We start from the raw sequence: 16,983 nt of genomic DNA on the forward strand, positions 1-16,983 counted from the left end.
TCGGGGCGTCTCGAACAGGGTGTTCGGCCCGGCGGGTGCCGGTGCGGGCTCCCCCCGGCCGGGGCTTGATCGGGGTGGCCGCAAACGCGGGCATCCGTCGCCTGGTTTGCAGGCTGGAGCTCCGTCTTTTTTTGGTTTTATTATGTGACTTGCTCGAACTGCTCCAAGTCTCGTGCCGGTTTTTTGAATTTTTCAGCTCGGTGATTTGGGGTACAAAGCTTTCTGCTGGAAAGCAACGTCACCTTACGCTCCAACGCAGGCGTCTAGCGTACGGTAAAGGCTCAGTTCTTGCAGGTGCGAAGGCGTGGCGCGTCGCAGTCCTCGCCCGGACACGGAGAGTCGCTGGCGGCGATTCTTCATTCTGGGCTCTCTTACAATTAAGGAGATGATAGTCGCTACAGCTTGGGCTTCTGCCGTCCTGCCGAGCAAGTACGGATACATGTAACTTTGAAGACGCTGAGAGAACGAGTTGAATTTTACTGGGTTTGCTGTTACCAGGTATTTTAAGATATAAAGGGCTGCAAGTAGCTTGTGCAGGGTGGCGTGAAACACTGAGAGTCCTGGAAACATCTTGCTTGTGAAAGAGGCCTTACCTGATTGCATTTACAAAATGCTGTGTTCAGTCGGTTGTTTAGAGAAACAGAAGGGTAACCAGTGCTTCAGGAGATGCATTGTTGCAGAGGTTGAAATAAACAATTTAAATATGTATGGTTGGAAGTAATGGAAAAGTAGGAACAGAAGTTCCAGAAGCTTACAAAGTTTTGTTATTGCTAAGCGATGTTTGCAGCTTATTTGGATGCTGTCTAAATGATGAATGAGCAAGCTGAATGTTGCCCTTGTGCAGATAACTTAATCTTGAATGTTTTGATGTTCACTGGAGTGCTTAGGGAGCAGTGGTATTTTACCACATGGCACTTCTGTATTTATTGAGGAGCCAGGGAAAGTACAAATTACACAAATATTCAATGTTTGAAAAGTATGCATAGCCTAGGAAGCTGAGGAATCTCTTTGTGCTGTGAAGAGTGACTGTTCTCTATCATCCTGAGGCAGTTTCATCAAGCATGTGAGGAGATGCTGACACAATAAAACTGCTTTTTGTTATTAAAGGGCAGCTGAGACGCTTGTTCTGAACAGAGACAAAGCAGCTTGATATCTAAACAAGGCAATGCTGCTCTAATGAATGTTTTATTATTTGATGAGAGTGAAAGTGGGTAGTTTGTTTGAGTTGTGCTGTTGGAGTAAGGGTAGTATTCCTGACTTGCTGCTTTACTCTGTAGCAAGTATTTACTCTGTTCCTTAGGTTATCCATGTTCTAAAATACATATAATTACTTCACTGAAGTGGTATTGAAGCCTAATGATGTGTTTTATAAAGCAGTCTGTGATCCTCTGGTGAATGTGTGGGTGACTTTTTCCCTTCCTGTAGTGTGAGGAAATCATGTACTATGTAATTATTTTGTCTGGTTTTTGGTGGTACAAGCAATTGCTGTGCCACTGCTGTCAAGTATTCTGGATCTATTTATTTAGTCTTAGGTTGACTAGTTTATAAAAGAGATCAACATAACTATTTTAAACTTCTAAGCATCATCCTCAGTATTCCAGTTAGAAACTTCAATCTATAATCAGTAACTTTGTTAAAAGTTTAACCTGTTGGTTGTTGCATTTTTTTTTCTGTAATGTTGCTTTTTTTTAACTAAATGTAAAAATTAAAAAAAAAAAACACCAACAACCCAGCTCTGGAGTCTGCCTTATTACAATATGTAATAGTTTTTAATCTTTAGTTAAAAATAGTTTGGATAAAATACATAAATTATGTGATTTAATTTTGAATGTCAAAAAACTATCTCATTTGATTTGTATGGAAGAACACATTTTCTAAAAACATGTACAACTGGTATATTTCTGAGCCTCTAATAATACAGCTCCAGCTCCTGACTGGATCCTTGTGGGAGGGAACTACTTATAGATCTCCATTCATTAAGTTTGTCATGCAAGAATGCTTTTGATGTGTTCCCTTGAAGCAATGGTTTTATAAGTGAAAGAGATGACATATGCTATATTTGTGATGAAATATTTGACTCTTCAGAACTGACTTGATTCCTTGCAAAGAAGTTTGACACATGTATTCTGTTAGGAAGTATCCTGATTAAATTTCAGCTATGTTAAGTTGCCTGCCTTAATTTCTGACTCTGGTTTTTGGGTTTTTTTTAATAGCAAATTTCTTATTTATGCCTGCCTGCTGCTTTTTTCCGTGTTACTCTCTCTACGTCTGGATGACAAAATTCAGTGGAGTTACTGGGCTGTATTTGCTCCAATATGGCTATGGAAGTTAATGGTGATTGTTGGGGCTTCAGTGGGAACAGGAGTATGGGCCCGAAACCCGCAGTATCGGTAAGTTGACGATATTTATATTTATTTTATAGAGGGAACATAATGTGTTTTCCATACTGAATCAAATTCATAAATAGGTTTTTTAACAACATATGATATAGCATCCAGAAGGTTTGTTTTCAATGTATTTAAAATAATTATCATAACCTATAGTGTATGCAAACAGCTCTATGCAGCTATGGATGTCTTAATCCTAGTTGCGATGGTTCATCACAAGCTTCAACAATATTGTCTTTGTGAAGCTAAAACTTCTCACAGAGTGACTTTTTGCACTTTTCTGTTAGAACATTGGGAATTCTTTGCTTTAGCGTAAGCTGTATAGAAATATGTATCTTCATATGCATTGGGAATATACTATATTTAATTGGACTATTTTCTAAATCAGTTTCCTGAAATGTACAAATCAGCCTGAAGAATGTTGATTTTTTTTTTCTCCGTGGTGTGCACATAACCTCAGTGAACGTACAGATGAATATTCAGTGATTCTTGAATATGCCATGAACGTAGAGAATTTTTTTCAGATTTTAGTTGCAGTTTTGTAAGAAATGTTCAAGTAATTTAATACACTAATATAGGCAAATGTGTAACAATTCCAAAATAAGATGTTTGTGGGAACAAATTCTGTAAATTCCTTTTCGTTTTTGTCAAAGCTGTTTAACGTTGATATTTTAATTCTCAGTTTAGGGTAAAATAACTTTTAGACCTTTAAATATGTCAGTGTTTACTTTTTTTTGGTAATCCGAATAGGATGTGAATTTGAACATGCTAGCCGAAAAGAAAAACTACTTTAAATGAAATTTATGGTGAATATTAAATGAAAAATTTTGTGCACAGGCCTCATTCTGTTACACTATATTGTGTGGTTCAGGTCTTGTTTGCCCCTTCTAGAAATGGTCCTACTTGTGTAGGAAAAAGTATGGTTTCTCTGTGTGTGCTGTTATTTTACAGGCATTTTACTTTTTAGTAATAGATAATATTCTGTTGCTATATGGTGATTTTGGTGGATAAAGAAATTCTGGGGAAAGAGGTTGATTAAGTGAAAGCTGGTGCAGGAACCAAACAGATAATTTTAGACTTAGCTTAACAGCCTGCATGATATCTGAGTGTTTAAATGGTAGCAAAGAAATCCTGTTTTATCTGCACAGCTATAGAATCCTTAGAAAATTTTCAAGCTGTAAAAATCCCACTGCCCTCTTTGAGTAAGATACTTTAAATGTGCAGCTTTATCGGCAAGAAATCCTGTTAATGTCATCAGGAGTGTAGTTTAATAATGGCTATTTGGGCATAATGTGTACATTTATTAAAAACAAGTGTTAATATCTGAAACTTTTAACAATTGCAAACAAAGTGTCTTGGGACATTTGCAGGATAGTGTGCTTTCCCAGGGGCAAGTAAACTGAATGCTTCCTTATCCTTTCTTTAGAGCAGAAGGAGAAACCTGTGTGGAGTTCAAAGCTATGTTAATTGCAGTAGGCATCCACCTGCTACTGCTGATGTTTGAAGTTCTGGTGTGTGACAGGATCGAAAGAGGAACCCATTTCTGGCTTCTGGTCTTCATGCCATTATTCTTTGTATCCCCAGTGTCAGTTGCAGCTTGTGTGTGGGGATTCCGACATGACAGGTCTCTGGAGGTAATGCTTCATTTGTTACGTGTAAAATTTGTGGCAATGCAAGACTCTGCATCAATTGGGTTACAGTTTATCTCTCAGTAAAGCATGATATGGATGACTGCATCGATTGAATTAATTGTTTGCACTGACCTGCTGGAGTGAAAAATCAGCATCAGGAATAATATAATTTTTTCTAATCTCTTGTAGTTTTTTCAGCTACCAAATTGCAGCATGTTTTAAACCTGCCTTTTTATTATTGTGTGTTAAAAAGAACTCACCACAAACTCTGCAATATGGACTAATACTACACACTAAAACAGAAATTACTGAAGGAAATTCCACTGTTAGTAAGCACTGTCCCTAGGCAGAATTGAACTTCCAAAGCCCTAGATAATCACAGTTGAAAATGTCTTACTATCCCAATCTGTGTGCTTAATCTCTAATTTGGGAATGTGGGTGGTAGGCGTAAACCAGTAGTTTTTCATTTTGTGCTTCTATCTTCTTTCCTCTCTAACTCATTCCTTTTGATTTTGGAAGAACTTCACAGGGATGATCAAGATCTTTCCATGGTTGTGGCATTTTGCAATAAATTTAGAATTCTTACTGAATTGATATTTTTAAGGTTTGCCTTTTTTTCTTCATGTCCTCAAACTACCCTATAACAATTAAAAATCTGATTTTTAGATGAGGCTTAGCTTTTTCAGGTTTTTTTTTTTTTATTTCAAGAGAATATTTCTCTTAACATTAGCATAAGCTGAGTTTAGAGAGAGAAACATTTCTGGTAAGTGAATGTTGGGATGGCTGGTAAACTGATACCTTAAATTGTTGATTTAAAAGTATTGCAAATAGAATTTCATTTTGAAGATTTCTAGCCACAGTTGAGCATTCCTAAAAGTAAAATTTGTGTAGAAATACTTGCCTTCTATTGGGTGATGCTTGATAACCCACTGATTTGTAGATGACTGCACAGCTGCTACATAATGGCAGAAAAAAATGGAATTCACTTGCCCCTAAAAGGCAACAGCTGTCTCAAAGAAAATAAGTTATGCAGTTGAACTGTCAACTCTTTTTTTTTAATTATTTGGTCATCTTCACTTAGTGATGTTCTACTTTCTTTTCTGTTTACTCTGGGAAAATTTTATTATTTCCCTTTCATTTGCTAGAAATGTAAGAGTGGCCTGTCTTTAATCCAGGATATTAAATTTTGGCACGAATGATCAGAGTAGTTGTTAATCTATTATTATTTTCATAATTACTTAATCTGAAAGTTACAGTCTGCTTATTCCAATTCTGAAACTGATTAGGTGATCAGTAAGTACAGTCGGGTTTTGTCTATGTATCATGGTGGGCTCAGAAAAAGCTTTCTTCTGTGTGTTACACTTTTTATAGTCAGTAAAGCACCATTTATTTAAGGCATATTGAATTCATTAAATTGTGAGCCTAGCCACTCCAACTATACATGCATTTGCCATATATAGCTCAAATGTTAACTTGATTTTAAGAATTATTTATAGCAATTGATCTTCTGATTTTTTTTTTATTATTTCTATTTGCTCTTGCAGTTTTCACGTTGCTTGGTCTTATGCTTGAGTGTGGGGAGGCTTGGTAGTTTACTTTTTTGAGAAAGCCAGTGGTACAAAATTATTTTAAATCTACTTTCCCAGTCTTTTTAAAGTAACCTGTACTTCCAACAGTGAAGGCTTCAGTGCAGTCTCTGAAGTAGGCAAGCACCTGCTGCCTGTTGGATTTTTGACTCCCTGTACTGTGAATTTCAAAGGCATATATTCAAGAGATCATAATACACAATCATGTATGTTAGTGAAAAGTAGCATGTAATGTCTGCCTTTTGAGAAATATTACATTTCAAAGATGCCTTACATCCCTACATGTTTTTTTTAAAATGGAAAATGTTTCTAACTTACACTCAAGAGCTTCAGTTATTTTTTCAGATAATAATTTTCTGTTTGATCTTTGAAATTCCTACCCATGTAGGTTGCCCATAAACTTTAGAAACAGAATCTTACCAAGTCTGACGGTGCTTCATTGTCTCTCTTTGTTCAAACTAGACACAAACTTGATTTTTTTTTTTAAAGTATAATTTAGGGTTAGTTCTCATAGTGGCAAGCAGGACACATGAAAAACTTTCATTAACGTTTTTAATGAGAAGTATTGCTTTTCTGTATTGCCTCAGAAACCAAATGTCTTCAGTGTCATTTAAAATATCTGTAATTATACATTAAATGCTTGAATTTGGATGTCATTTTCCACTGTTCTATGTATTTCTTTTACCCCCCAGATAGAGTTGGGACTTTTAAACCAGACTGTCGGTAGTTAAACCCATGTAACTTTTATCTTTATATTACTGCCACTGCTAAATGATACCTTTAAAGACAAATTTTGCTAATTTTGAATTGAAGGACTACTTACTACTTGTTAATTTAATTCTAGCAGTATTTCTTATCTGAAGAAAATAGTTGTTTTCCAAGGCTTTGCTTTTTTCAGTCTGATTAGTTTGGCTTTTCTTACTTCTCTAATCACTCTAATAAGTGTTGCAGGTAGTGCTTTTATTTTTTTTAAATGCCGGGAAGGTCCTTCCTCAGGAGACAGCTGCCTCTACAGTTACTCTATTGGGATCACAGCCTCCCAAATTTAGGGATGCTTAGTAATATCTAATGTAAGTGCAAATGATTGATATTGCAGCAATAAGCATGGAGTCAGAATAAGTCCTTTGAGAGATTCTTTGATTATCTTGGAAATAGCTTTATCATGCTAAGAGTTAACTAATGTATTTTCTTTTTCTAGCTGGAAATCTTGTGTTCAGTCAATATTCTACAGTTCATATTTATTGCACTTAGACTAGACGAGATCATCAGATGGCCATGGCTTGTATGTAACAAGTGTTTTCTTCTTATCCTTGTTTAAATGCTGAATTTCATGAAGATATTTACTATAGGGAACAGTTAATTCATGATCAGAGTCCATGATCACATTTTTGCTCTCTTAACAATCAATCCTTCACTGAAGGTCTGGCATCTCATTCAGTGGTCATGGGAAACGGAGGCTGTTCTTTGGGCATTTCAAACTTTGGGGGAGAGGGATGTGCCATCAACTGCAATTGATCTCTGATCGGTTGTTGAAAGAGAAATCTTAACCAAAGGTTTCCAGTGGGAACACTAAACTAGCCATGAAAATGATTGGTGAGTTAGGGAATGTGCTGGTAAATATGGTGTGGTAAATAACTTGTTTTATTTGTTGTGTTACCATGCATGTAAATCCACTTACTGTGCAAGTGGTCACTGTCAAAACTGCTGAGATCTCCTGTCCCAAGTGCCTTTATGATACAAAAGTGCTGTTTCTGTGTCTGGGTTTTTGTAAACTACTATAAAACTGGTAATCTGGCATGATTATGACTGTCCTTTCTATTTTCCAAAAAGCTAGGAACAGGATTTAATTTAGAAACTGCTTCAAGTAAGGTGTCCAGTGTAGAAAATACTTGCTAAAATCAATTTTAAGTACTGCGTGAGCCCACGTAAAGTCACAGAAGTCTTAGTAAAGTTGAATTACAATGGCTTAATTTTAAATTGTTTCAGCTTGATGGGGTTTACAAAGCTAGCTGAGGAACGAACCCCAGAGAGATGATACGGCTCATAACAGTGCACCTGATTTGTGAAGCTTTTCTGTTAGAGATTATGTTAGTGAAAGACCATTAGACTTAAATTTCTTGTTTAGACTTAATATCTAGACTTGTTTTTTAAATAAAACCCACACCTGAAACAAAACTGATAAAAGTGTATCACTGTTGGGGGGGGGAAAGCAGTTAATTTCTTTTTCTTTCAGGTTGTTTGTGTTCCACTGTGGATCTTGATGTCCTTTCTGTGTCTAGTAGTGCTCTATTATATTGTATGGTCTGTTCTATTCTTGCGCTCTATGGATGTGATTGCTGAGCAAAGGAGGACACATATAACAATGGCTGTCAGCTGGATGACAATTGTAGTTCCACTGCTCACATTTGAGGTAGGAAAAAGCATAATGAGTTTTACGTATCTTGGTTTTTTTTTAGCGAGTGATGAATGTTGCTCTTTCAACTTACTAAAATGAGAAGACTGCTTTTTATTTTGGAATAAAATATCAACAGCAAATATGAAAGAAAAAAATTCTACATTTCTTTAAACTTTGAGTAAAATATGCATCACATTGGAATTGTAACTCCATGTTTCTGTGGAGGCCATTTTTCTTCACAGAAGTGTGAAGTTAAAGATCTGAGATCAGCATATGTTTTAAGAAGCTTGGAAGTGGGTATTGCAATTAAACTGACATTGTATAATTTTTTTTGCCATTTAGATCTTACTAGTACACAGACTGGATGGGCATAATTCTTTTTCTTTTATACCCATATTTGTTCCTCTCTGGCTTTCACTGATAACTTTAATGGCAACAACATTTGGACAGAAAGGAGGAAATCACTGTAAGTATTGAAAAATGGAAACAGATTGAAACTCCAGGCTTAAATGTATTAAGACTTGTATTTTCAAAAAGTGCTTTTTTTGGTGTATATTCTCTCATGAAAGAATTCAGATATGTCTGTTACCATTGGTTTTCAGGTGATTTTACCAAGTTTTCAGTGTTTATAGTGTCTCTTTTTTTTTTTTCTTACTCCTATAAAAGTGTAACTTCTGCTTGGACTCAACTTGAAATCTCAATAGGATTTTAATTGTAACTTAGCCTTCTATCCTTCCTTATTTCTATGGGTTTCATTCTCGTGGGATGTGACTGGATCTTTCTACTCGGGGTTCTGAAAATAGTGTACCACCTACCATTTTTAATTAGCATTTGTCTTAGCAGCCTGAACTAGTAGTATTCTCTTTCCTCTCTGGCCAAACAGTGCTCTGTGCTGCTTAGTTGTAACTTCAGTTGCCTGAGTGGCCAGTGTAGATTTACTAGGCTTTTATCCTCACCACAACTAGCACTGCCAAAAGGAGTGTTTGCACTTTGAGCCATCTAATGTTACTGAACCAGTACAGATGAGTAGCTCTTCCCATCCACGTTGCAGTTCATGTTTCTTGTGGACAAGGCAATAAAATTTATTAGCATTTTTCAGAGTTGAAAGGAACCAGCTGTGATGTTTTGTTACATAAACTCACTTCAGTTTGGGGCCCATTGTGAAGTATATTGAGAATTAATTTCTTTGGTTGTGACTAAGCTTATCTCTGTACATTTAGTTTACTTTTATATTGTGATTGTATAGAAAATTGTTACTGGTGATATATATATATCTTTTTAAATGCATGCTCTTGGTAATTTATGGCCAAATTAGTCTTTTGGAAAGCCACATGTCCTTTATCTTCTGTAGGGTTAGTAAATATTTCTGTAAATTTTTAAAAAAGAAAATTCACCTGAAGTGAGCCTCAGAAGACTTGCATGAAAATCCACCTTTAAAATGCTAAGCGAAATACAGTTGGCCACAAAGTATAATCTGTGCAAAAAGATGGGTTGTATGGGATCTTCGCTGGCAAATATTTAATACCGTGCTTTTGTTTAGCGTGAAAGATTTGACTTGGGCAGGCTGTTCCTTTTAACACTGACCTTTGGTACCAGTTAAGAGAGGAGTACCATCTGCTGAATTACAAGTGCTGATTACTTAAATGCTCTCTTTCCAAGTCTTTGCACATAGCAAAATACATGACAAACACAGAATGTGTACTGTTTTCTAATCTAGCACAGGTAATGCCAAGGATGAGATAGTCCTGGTGTCACATTATATTTGGCTAACAACTAAAGTATTTGGGGAATACTGAATACATCCATTTACTAATCTGTGTCTGCCTGTGCATCACATTCCCTCTGGTACTGTATGTATCAAACAAAAGTTGGCATGAGTGTCTTCCCATGTGGCACTGGTTGCTTTGACTGAGATGCAAAGTCTTTTGTGTTCTTTTTCTGTGTACTTACGTGACCTGACACTGCCTAATGTGAAATTAAATGGATTCTTGCTGTGGTAGTATAGCTGTAATTTATAGATATACATACACAGACATGCATGTGCAGACATGCAGAGGCATGCAAATGAATGTATATATTCTGTATGTATATCTGCATGTATATAATCTGAACTGTAACGTTGTATGATAAGTGTAAATAACACACGGAGAAGCAGCACTAACAAATTTTATATTGTTCATATGCAAACAATCAAGAGAAATAAGATTGCATAGTCTGCCTACTTAATTAAATTTTCATTATATTCTGCAATAACGGGAAATTATTTCTTTTTTAGGGTGGTTTGGAATTCGCAAAGACTTTTGCCAGTTCCTGCTTGAAATTTTCCCATTCTTACGAGAATATGGAAATATTTCTTATGATCTTCATCATGAAGATAATGAGGAAACAGAAGAAACACCACTGCCCGAACCACCAAAAATTGCACCAATGTTTCGAAAAAAGACTGGAGTTGTCATTACACAGAGTCCTGGAAAATATGTGATTCCACCTCCGAAATTAAACATTGATATGCCAGATTAAGATGACAGCAGCATGTTAAACTGGAACTGGGAATCAGCAGACAAATGTATTTCATCTCATGCCTTGTCACAATTACTTTAAAATAGGTATTGCTGAATCAGTGGCTTGGATTACACAAATCAGAGATCTTGAAGATAATCTGAGAGCTTTTCTAGAAATACGTGGTGGTCTAATTTGTGAACCTTCCTAACGGGTTGGTTGCACGCTTGCCTGTATAGTATTTATATGAACATTTTAGCAGTGTAATATATTGTTTAAAAGTCTTGTCCTGTACAGTATAAGTATTATCTAAAAGTATTTTTTTAAAAAACCCTGTATGAAATGCCTATGCTCTCCCAGGTGTCTTTTAGGTCCTAAATATACACTTTATTTCCATTTCTGTTTTAAATGCTTTTTTGAGGATGCCTTAGTATAGTACCTCTTTACTTCTTTTTCTGTTCAGCCACAATCAGTCTTAACCACAGAGGCACAGGAGTGTTGCACTTCTTAGGCAAGACTGGAATGCTTTTTGCCGGGGGGGGGGGAATAGAATGTATAGCAACTTACATGATGTTTTTGAGTTAGCTATGTAAATTTTCATGTAAGTATTTCAACTTTTGCACTGGCTTGGGAGTTAAGTGTTGGTTTTGTTGCTTTTCCAGTTCCATGTTTTAATTCTTCTTAAGCAGCATGTACACCATTCTCCCATTAGACTGGCTGTCTAATAAGCTGTTCCCTCTTGCATCATGCGTGCAGTCTATGCCAGAAACATTAGTTGTGGGGTTTACAGCTGTCAGTTAGCTGGTATAAATATCATAGCTTGGTCTTCGTTACCACCTTTGTAAGAGTGTTGGTGTAAATGATTAAACTTTTCAAGATAGGAGCTCACTGGTGTTGGTGTATAGCATTTTCTTGTTTGAAGAAAGACCTCCTTGGGCATACTGTCTTGGACTTCCAGAAGAAGCTTTAGAGAAATTTAGTCTTTGAAACCTATACCCTAGTAGCTTATAACAACACATGTCAGATACTCCCACATCCTTGCAGCTGCTCTTTGTGTTTAAGTGAACCCACAGTTTAGGAAGCTTAAATACCATGGATCATGTTCCCTTAGTGTTAGTATGGCAGTAAGAGCAAAGAGTGTATGGACATTTCTGCATGTGTGAAAGGTGTGCACCTGAAAAACTTCAGAGATGTGGTGCTTTCATTCCTAACAATGCCGACCTCCCTCTTCCTCCCTGTGGACCAGCCAATGGCTGAAACCCAATACAGCACTGTCCTATCCTATGCTTAAAATTTTGTTGCAGTTGTATTTACTTTTTGGCTCTTGAGTAAAATAAATAAATAATCTGTAAATGAAAAGCAACAAGTGCTATTTAGCACTTGCTGCTGCTGTTTCATGTTGCTAGGAAACAGATGCTGCTTTGTGATGTGACTGAAGTTCGAGGTTTTTCCCTTGGGAGTCTCACTCAGTTGGTCACTCTTCAGCTGGCTGGCTGGCAGGACAGTCTAGCTGCTAGGGTTCAGCCGAAAAATTTACTCAAACTGAGAAAAAAGAATTTAAAATGGGGCTTTCCTCATCGGAAACTTCATGTGATTCTGTTTCGGCCAAGAGATTTGATTTGTCAGGCTTGAATTCTCTCCGTCCAGCGTGTGACGAAGGTAGTGACACTGCCTTTGGACCTCCAACAGAAGAAAGGTCTTTACAAATTTTGACTAGGCAACCCTGGTCAAAAAGAGAGCATCTGAATTCACCTGAGAGCTCTAGCAAAGGCAATACCTCTCCATGCTTCAGCTTTATGAAGAAGCTCTGGGTTGTTATTGAAAGCGGTCAGTTTGAGTCCATTTGGTGGGGTGACAACGGAAAGTGTGTAGTGATTCATGAAGAATTGTTCAAAGAGGAAGTACTAGCAAGGAGAGGACATCTGAGAATTTTTGAAAGTGAGACCATGGAAAGCTTCCATCGTCAACTCCACCTGTATGGCTTCGGCAGAAGGCTGTGGCATTTTTCAAAATCAGGCTCACGCAATGACTTGCTAGCAGAAGAAACAACTGGGGAGGTATGTTGGATCCTCTACATGCAAACTAACTCTCAGAATATTGTAGTGGGACAGATTTCTGTTCCAGTTAAATAAGCCTTTAATACATATGAGATGAGGATGGTGGTACATGTTCTGATTGTCATTTGTTTCTCATCTCATGTTCAAGAGTTTTTGAGGTAGCATTTGAGTAGTAGAAACACTGATAAAATATACATTGGTTATTTCCAATTACTTTGGGCACATAAAATGAAGAGATATTCTTATCGTATCAGGATTGTTTTTTCTTTTTGGTATTTGCTACCTGTCTTGCTGGACCAGATGTGCAGTTTTCTTGTGGCACTTGCTGAAGGCTGAGAAGGTATGTGCCAGCATCGTATAGTTATCTACATGTTCATTCCACGCTAAAGTGGCTCAAAAGTAATGGTATTTGGGTTTCTAAATCAGTTTGTATGCTTTTGAGAATCCTATGCTTCTCTGCTACCAAGTGGCAAAACCACAAGGCTGGTTCCTACTTAACAGGACTGTTTTGCACCATTTTATTCAGCCTAAACTTCAGGTTTAGAACACCCCTAATAGTCCTTTTTAACATCCACGTTTCTCTTTTGCAATTAAAATTCTTAGTTCTCCTATCTTTGTGGTTTCCAGTCTCAAGGTGGTGGCAACTAACTCTTTTCCTTTGCATATTTTAGTTTCACTTCTACTACAACCCAAATTTTAGAAGACGTTTTCCGTATCCGCTCATGAAGTATAAGCGAAGCTTTGGTCCAAAAAATCAAATGCCAGGAGGATTTTCACCGGACATGGATTTGCATGCACGCTGCCAGAAAAGAAAACCAGATGTTGAGCTTGAGTGGGAAACCACTCTCGAGGAGGAAAGCGGTCCGTTCACAGCAGGTCCAAGGCAGAATGTGCACACCTCTGCACCCAGGAAGACTGCACCTGCCAAGCGACGTGCCTCTACCTCTGCACGGAGCGCTGCTCTGACACCTGCAGACCCTGCAGCAGCGGTAGGCAGGGAGAAGCTCAACCCTCTGGCCCCCTCCCTTTTGCCGCAGCACAGCAGCCCCGGCCCGGCTGCCGCTTCTGCTGCCGCTTCACGGGGTTGCGCCGTGCCAGCCGTGCCCAACAGTCCCTTTCCACCAGGGCTGGCACCTCCCGCCTCTCCAGCTGGGCTGGCAGCGGCCGCTGCTCTGTCTATGCCGAGGCCACCTCAGGGCCAAACTCCACCCAACCACCGCTGCCTGACTTGCACTTGTGGTCCAAACAGCGGACCTGCAGGCAACGGCCTTGAACCCCAACCCGGGGCACGCTAGGTGCCTTCTGCAGCTCTTCTAGAAGTTGTGTAGTCCAAGGGAATAGAGTCTCCTAAGTGTTCCAATAAACTATCTGAATAAAAAGCCTCTGACAGTTGTCCTGTCCTGTTTTGTAGCAATGCCTGGCCTTGGGCCTTGCTCCAGAAAGTCAAAAGGATTTTCATTGTAATGCAGGGTGTGAATTTTTAAAAACTCTTAATTGCCAAAATTAGTAACTTCTATTTGTTACTTGTCATGCTTGTCTTCAATTCAGTATTAGATTCTTCAAAGCTTACTAATATTTTTCATCTTAAATGAGAGAAGTATAATAATACTTGCTTCATTTAATTTTGTAAAAGCACTTTCTAACAGAGGCCTTTCTACAAAGGCTGTCACATCACAGAGCTGTATACTGCAGACTGCTCCCCCATCATATGCACATCTAATGCACCTAACGTGAATGAGGAAAATCTGGTCATTTCTGGAAGTTTTACATTCACAGCATGACATACACCATGTGCAGAAACCTCATCTAGCAAACCTCTACCTGAGAAGCCCCTAGGACTGGCTGCCTTAGATGACTTCTTTCTCAGTGATCCCACAAATGTAAGGTGAGGAGTGGGCTATGAGACAGATGTCATATTAATGATGGCAGCCTGCTTTCAAGCACCATTTTTCTGAAGGGTCCTACAAAACTCTTTCTTCCTCATATAACTGGAGATGCATGCATCATATAATAGGGTTGTATTTACTCATGTTTTAAATTGGCACACAATACATCTTTAAAAACATCACATTTACTTGAAGTTTTTTATATAGGAAAAATGTAGTAAACCATTAATGATTTCCAGTAACGGTCATAAAAATTACATCTTGTTTATTTTGCCTCAAAAGAGCAGTTCTTCAAATGTATTTTCTATTACAAACCATTAGTTTTGGAAGGGAATCCTAAACAACTTGCTGGTGTTCAAGATGCTGACTTGTGAATTACAAGTGTGCATTTAGGCAGGAAAAATGATAGGGGCAGCACCTATGCTTCTGGAGGGATCAGTTCTTCGGGGATGTCCACCTGCCACACACCTCTTCTCCCTCTGGCAGGAATCGGTTCCAGGAGCCATCTTGGATTTGAAACAACAGTCAAGTATTTCTGTTCTAGATTACTGAGGACAGCTTTGTTTTCCAGCTCCAGAATCTTTTCAGGAGGCAAGTTTTCTGGATATAGTGATGTCTCTCCAATGTCAATTAATCCTGTATTTTAAAATATAAAATTAGTTGGCTGTTTGATCTCCTAGCAAAGTTTTCCAAAAGTAAACGTCCCATACAAAACAGCTAATTTGTTACCAGAAGAACACAGTATGAAGCACACACACGTCAAACCAGTGTCGTTCACTGCAGAAGATGGCCTACATGACTGAACTGAAGTTGGTGAAGAACACGTGAAGCATGTAGTTACAATATTCACAACTCAGTGATACACAATTCTGTTAAAAGAAGCCTGCATCTAAGGAGATACAGCTGCTACCAAAACTCCTGAGCTACATTTGGCCTTGAAACAGCTTCATTAAAAATAAAACTCCCTCTGTTTCTATCAGGACACTATTCTATTAACATTTTTAAATCATTAAACTTTATGGAAAGTCCTGCTCTCTGGAACCCTTTTAGTGTCATAAAAGGAAGTTTCTACATTGCTTAATGATTAAAAACATTAAAATAAAGATCAAAGAAGCTTTGATACCTACTCCACAATTTAGCATGCAATTTATGTCAAAGTTGCAAATCTGCATATTACTTAGTACCTAACAATTTTCAGCACTGGAGAACTGGAACAATTTTTCGGTATATGTGATAGAAGTAATTTGTTGAGCAGGAATAGCTAAAAATACTCAAATGAGAATGCAAGACAGATGGTGTAACAAAATATACCTACAAGAAAAGATTGCAAAGTGAGTGCTGGATTAAAACTTTTTAAGTATACAGTGCAGCAACATAAAATGTGTGTGTTTCAGCACAGTATAAGAAAAGAAACACCACTCCATCCTAACTCTGTGCTACAGAAACAAACTTCTTCACTGCCCAAGTAACAAGAGCAATGGAGCATTTGTAGAGCTGAAATAGGATTTATTTCTGTAATACTCTAATGTGACATGCAAAGCACTGCAACATCATGACTCCACTTGACCATGAGTACTGTAAAACGGTTTCAGCAAGAGTTCCTAAGCTCAAAATGCAAAGTGTGGAATTGACATTTATTATTGCAAAACAAAACTAATATGCAACCCACGTTATACTATCTTACTACATGATGAGTTAGCACAAATCAATTTTATTTCTTGAACAGACTTTAGAGTTGTAGCCTAAAGTTTTTAGTAGAGTGAGTGTATTTTAAAAACTGAGGCCCGAATAAAATTCTTCACACCTAAGGTCAAAGATACTTCACATTTCCAACACAATGAAAAAGAATAAATTTTGTTTACAACTTCCCTCACGGACCTCTGCTTATAGTGATAAGGAATCAAAATAGCCCCCCAGTGACAACTCAGGCACCACTCCTTCAACGTAAGTGTTAAAGCAATGTTATAATGAGCCTAACTGTGTAAAGCAGATGTGTATTTGAGTTAAATGTTAACGAACCGAAAGTTTGCTTGGAAAATATAATCCAAGGTTGCTTACCTGCAATAACTCCTCTGCCAAATCTTTCCCCTTTATCCAACAAATCTTGCACTTGTTCTGGTGTCATACCAAACCTATTCGAAAGAATTGCTCTCCATGTTTCATCTTGCCAGTCCTTAACAGCTATATGAATAGCAAGGGTGCAGTTCTTGTAGTTTGCTAGCAAAGGACGCCAGCGAGTCTCTACTGTTTTGACCTTGTTTAAAACTAATCCCGCATAGGGCTGTCGGAAGGAAAGGCAACCAAATTTCATCGTTTCCCTCGCATCAGAACCTGTTTATTTCCTATGAACAAACGGACACCCGGAGATTAGTCTTTAGAAACGCGTCTGTGACCATGACACACGACCAGATCTGCCTGAGCAACTGCCACAAGCTCAGGATGCTGCGCTACACCGACCTGCGCGATGCTTCCCGCGGGACGGACGGACGGACGGATTTTCCCCTCGGCGGGGCCCTCGTTTGCAAACGCCGCCCGCCCGCCT

The 16,983-nt window shown here is 38.1% G+C and overlaps 3 protein-coding genes across 5 annotated transcripts; 2 read left to right on the forward strand and 1 right to left on the reverse strand.

Moving 5' to 3' along the window:
- The first annotated feature begins 43 nt into the window (after positions 1-43).
- On the forward strand, positions 44-11,381 carry TMEM185A (transmembrane protein 185A). Of its 3 annotated transcripts, XM_010568914.1 has the most exons (7): positions 44-498; positions 2,214-2,390; positions 3,814-4,021; positions 6,803-6,886; positions 7,838-8,014; positions 8,342-8,465; positions 10,275-11,381. In XM_010568914.1, exons 2-7 carry the CDS (start codon positions 2,332-2,334, stop codon positions 10,517-10,519), a joined length of 897 nt encoding a protein of 298 aa, XP_010567216.1. In that variant the 5' UTR covers positions 44-498; positions 2,214-2,331; the 3' UTR covers positions 10,520-11,381. The 3 variants fall into 3 exon arrangements, with proteins under 3 accessions (XP_010567216.1, XP_010567217.1, XP_010567218.1); XM_010568915.1 differs by lacking the exon at positions 6,803-6,886; XM_010568916.1 differs by lacking the exon at positions 44-498 and having other exon boundaries at positions 2,165-2,390.
- Positions 11,382-11,853: 472 nt separating this feature from the next.
- On the forward strand, positions 11,854-13,850 carry LOC104832771 (heat shock transcription factor, Y-linked-like). Its single transcript, XM_010569134.1, has 2 exons — positions 11,854-12,555; positions 13,227-13,850. The coding sequence occupies exons 1-2, from the start codon at positions 12,061-12,063 to the stop codon at positions 13,848-13,850; spliced, it is 1,119 nt and encodes a 372-aa protein (XP_010567436.1). The 5' UTR covers positions 11,854-12,060.
- Positions 13,851-14,731: 881 nt separating this feature from the next.
- Positions 14,732-16,817, reverse strand: LOC104832645 (protein CXorf40A-like). The gene is made up of 2 exons (XM_010568918.1): positions 16,500-16,817; positions 14,732-15,077 (listed from the first exon to the last, which is right to left on the reverse strand). The coding sequence occupies exons 1-2, from the start codon at positions 16,750-16,752 to the stop codon at positions 14,860-14,862; spliced, it is 471 nt and encodes a 156-aa protein (XP_010567220.1). The 5' UTR covers positions 16,753-16,817; the 3' UTR covers positions 14,732-14,859.
- Positions 16,818-16,983: the final 166 nt, after the last annotated feature.

This window comes from Haliaeetus leucocephalus, unplaced genomic scaffold, assembly GCF_000737465.1.
Source record: "Haliaeetus leucocephalus isolate CR32 unplaced genomic scaffold, Haliaeetus_leucocephalus-4.0 Scaffold262, whole genome shotgun sequence".
In the NCBI taxonomy this organism is placed as follows: domain Eukaryota; kingdom Metazoa; phylum Chordata; class Aves; order Accipitriformes; family Accipitridae; genus Haliaeetus; species Haliaeetus leucocephalus.

What these genes read in the sequence shown, in the direction of transcription:
- TMEM185A (XM_010568914.1), top strand. Translation starts at nt 2,332, where the DNA reads ATGGTGATTGTTGGGGCTTCAGTGGGAACAGGAGTATGGGCCCGAAAC. An exon ending in GACATGACAGGTCTCTGGAG is followed by an intron (nt 4,022 to 6,802) that starts GTAATGCTTCAT and finishes TTCTTTTTCTAG; the next exon opens with CTGGAAATCTTGTGTTCAGT. An exon ending in TCATCAGATGGCCATGGCTT is followed by an intron (nt 6,887 to 7,837) that starts GTATGTAACAAG and finishes TTTTTCTTTCAG; the next exon opens with GTTGTTTGTGTTCCACTGTG.
- LOC104832771 (XM_010569134.1), top strand. Translation starts at nt 12,061, where the DNA reads ATGGGGCTTTCCTCATCGGAAACTTCATGTGATTCTGTTTCGGCCAAG. An exon ending in CAGAAGAAACAACTGGGGAG is followed by an intron (nt 12,556 to 13,226) that starts GTATGTTGGATC and finishes TGCATATTTTAG; the next exon opens with TTTCACTTCTACTACAACCC.
- LOC104832645 (XM_010568918.1), bottom strand. Translation starts at nt 16,752, where the DNA reads ATGAAATTTGGTTGCCTTTCCTTCCGACAGCCCTATGCGGGATTAGTT. An exon ending in TGGCAGAGGAGTTATTGCAG is followed by an intron (nt 15,078 to 16,499) that starts GTAAGCAACCTT and finishes TTTAAAATACAG; the next exon opens with GATTAATTGACATTGGAGAG.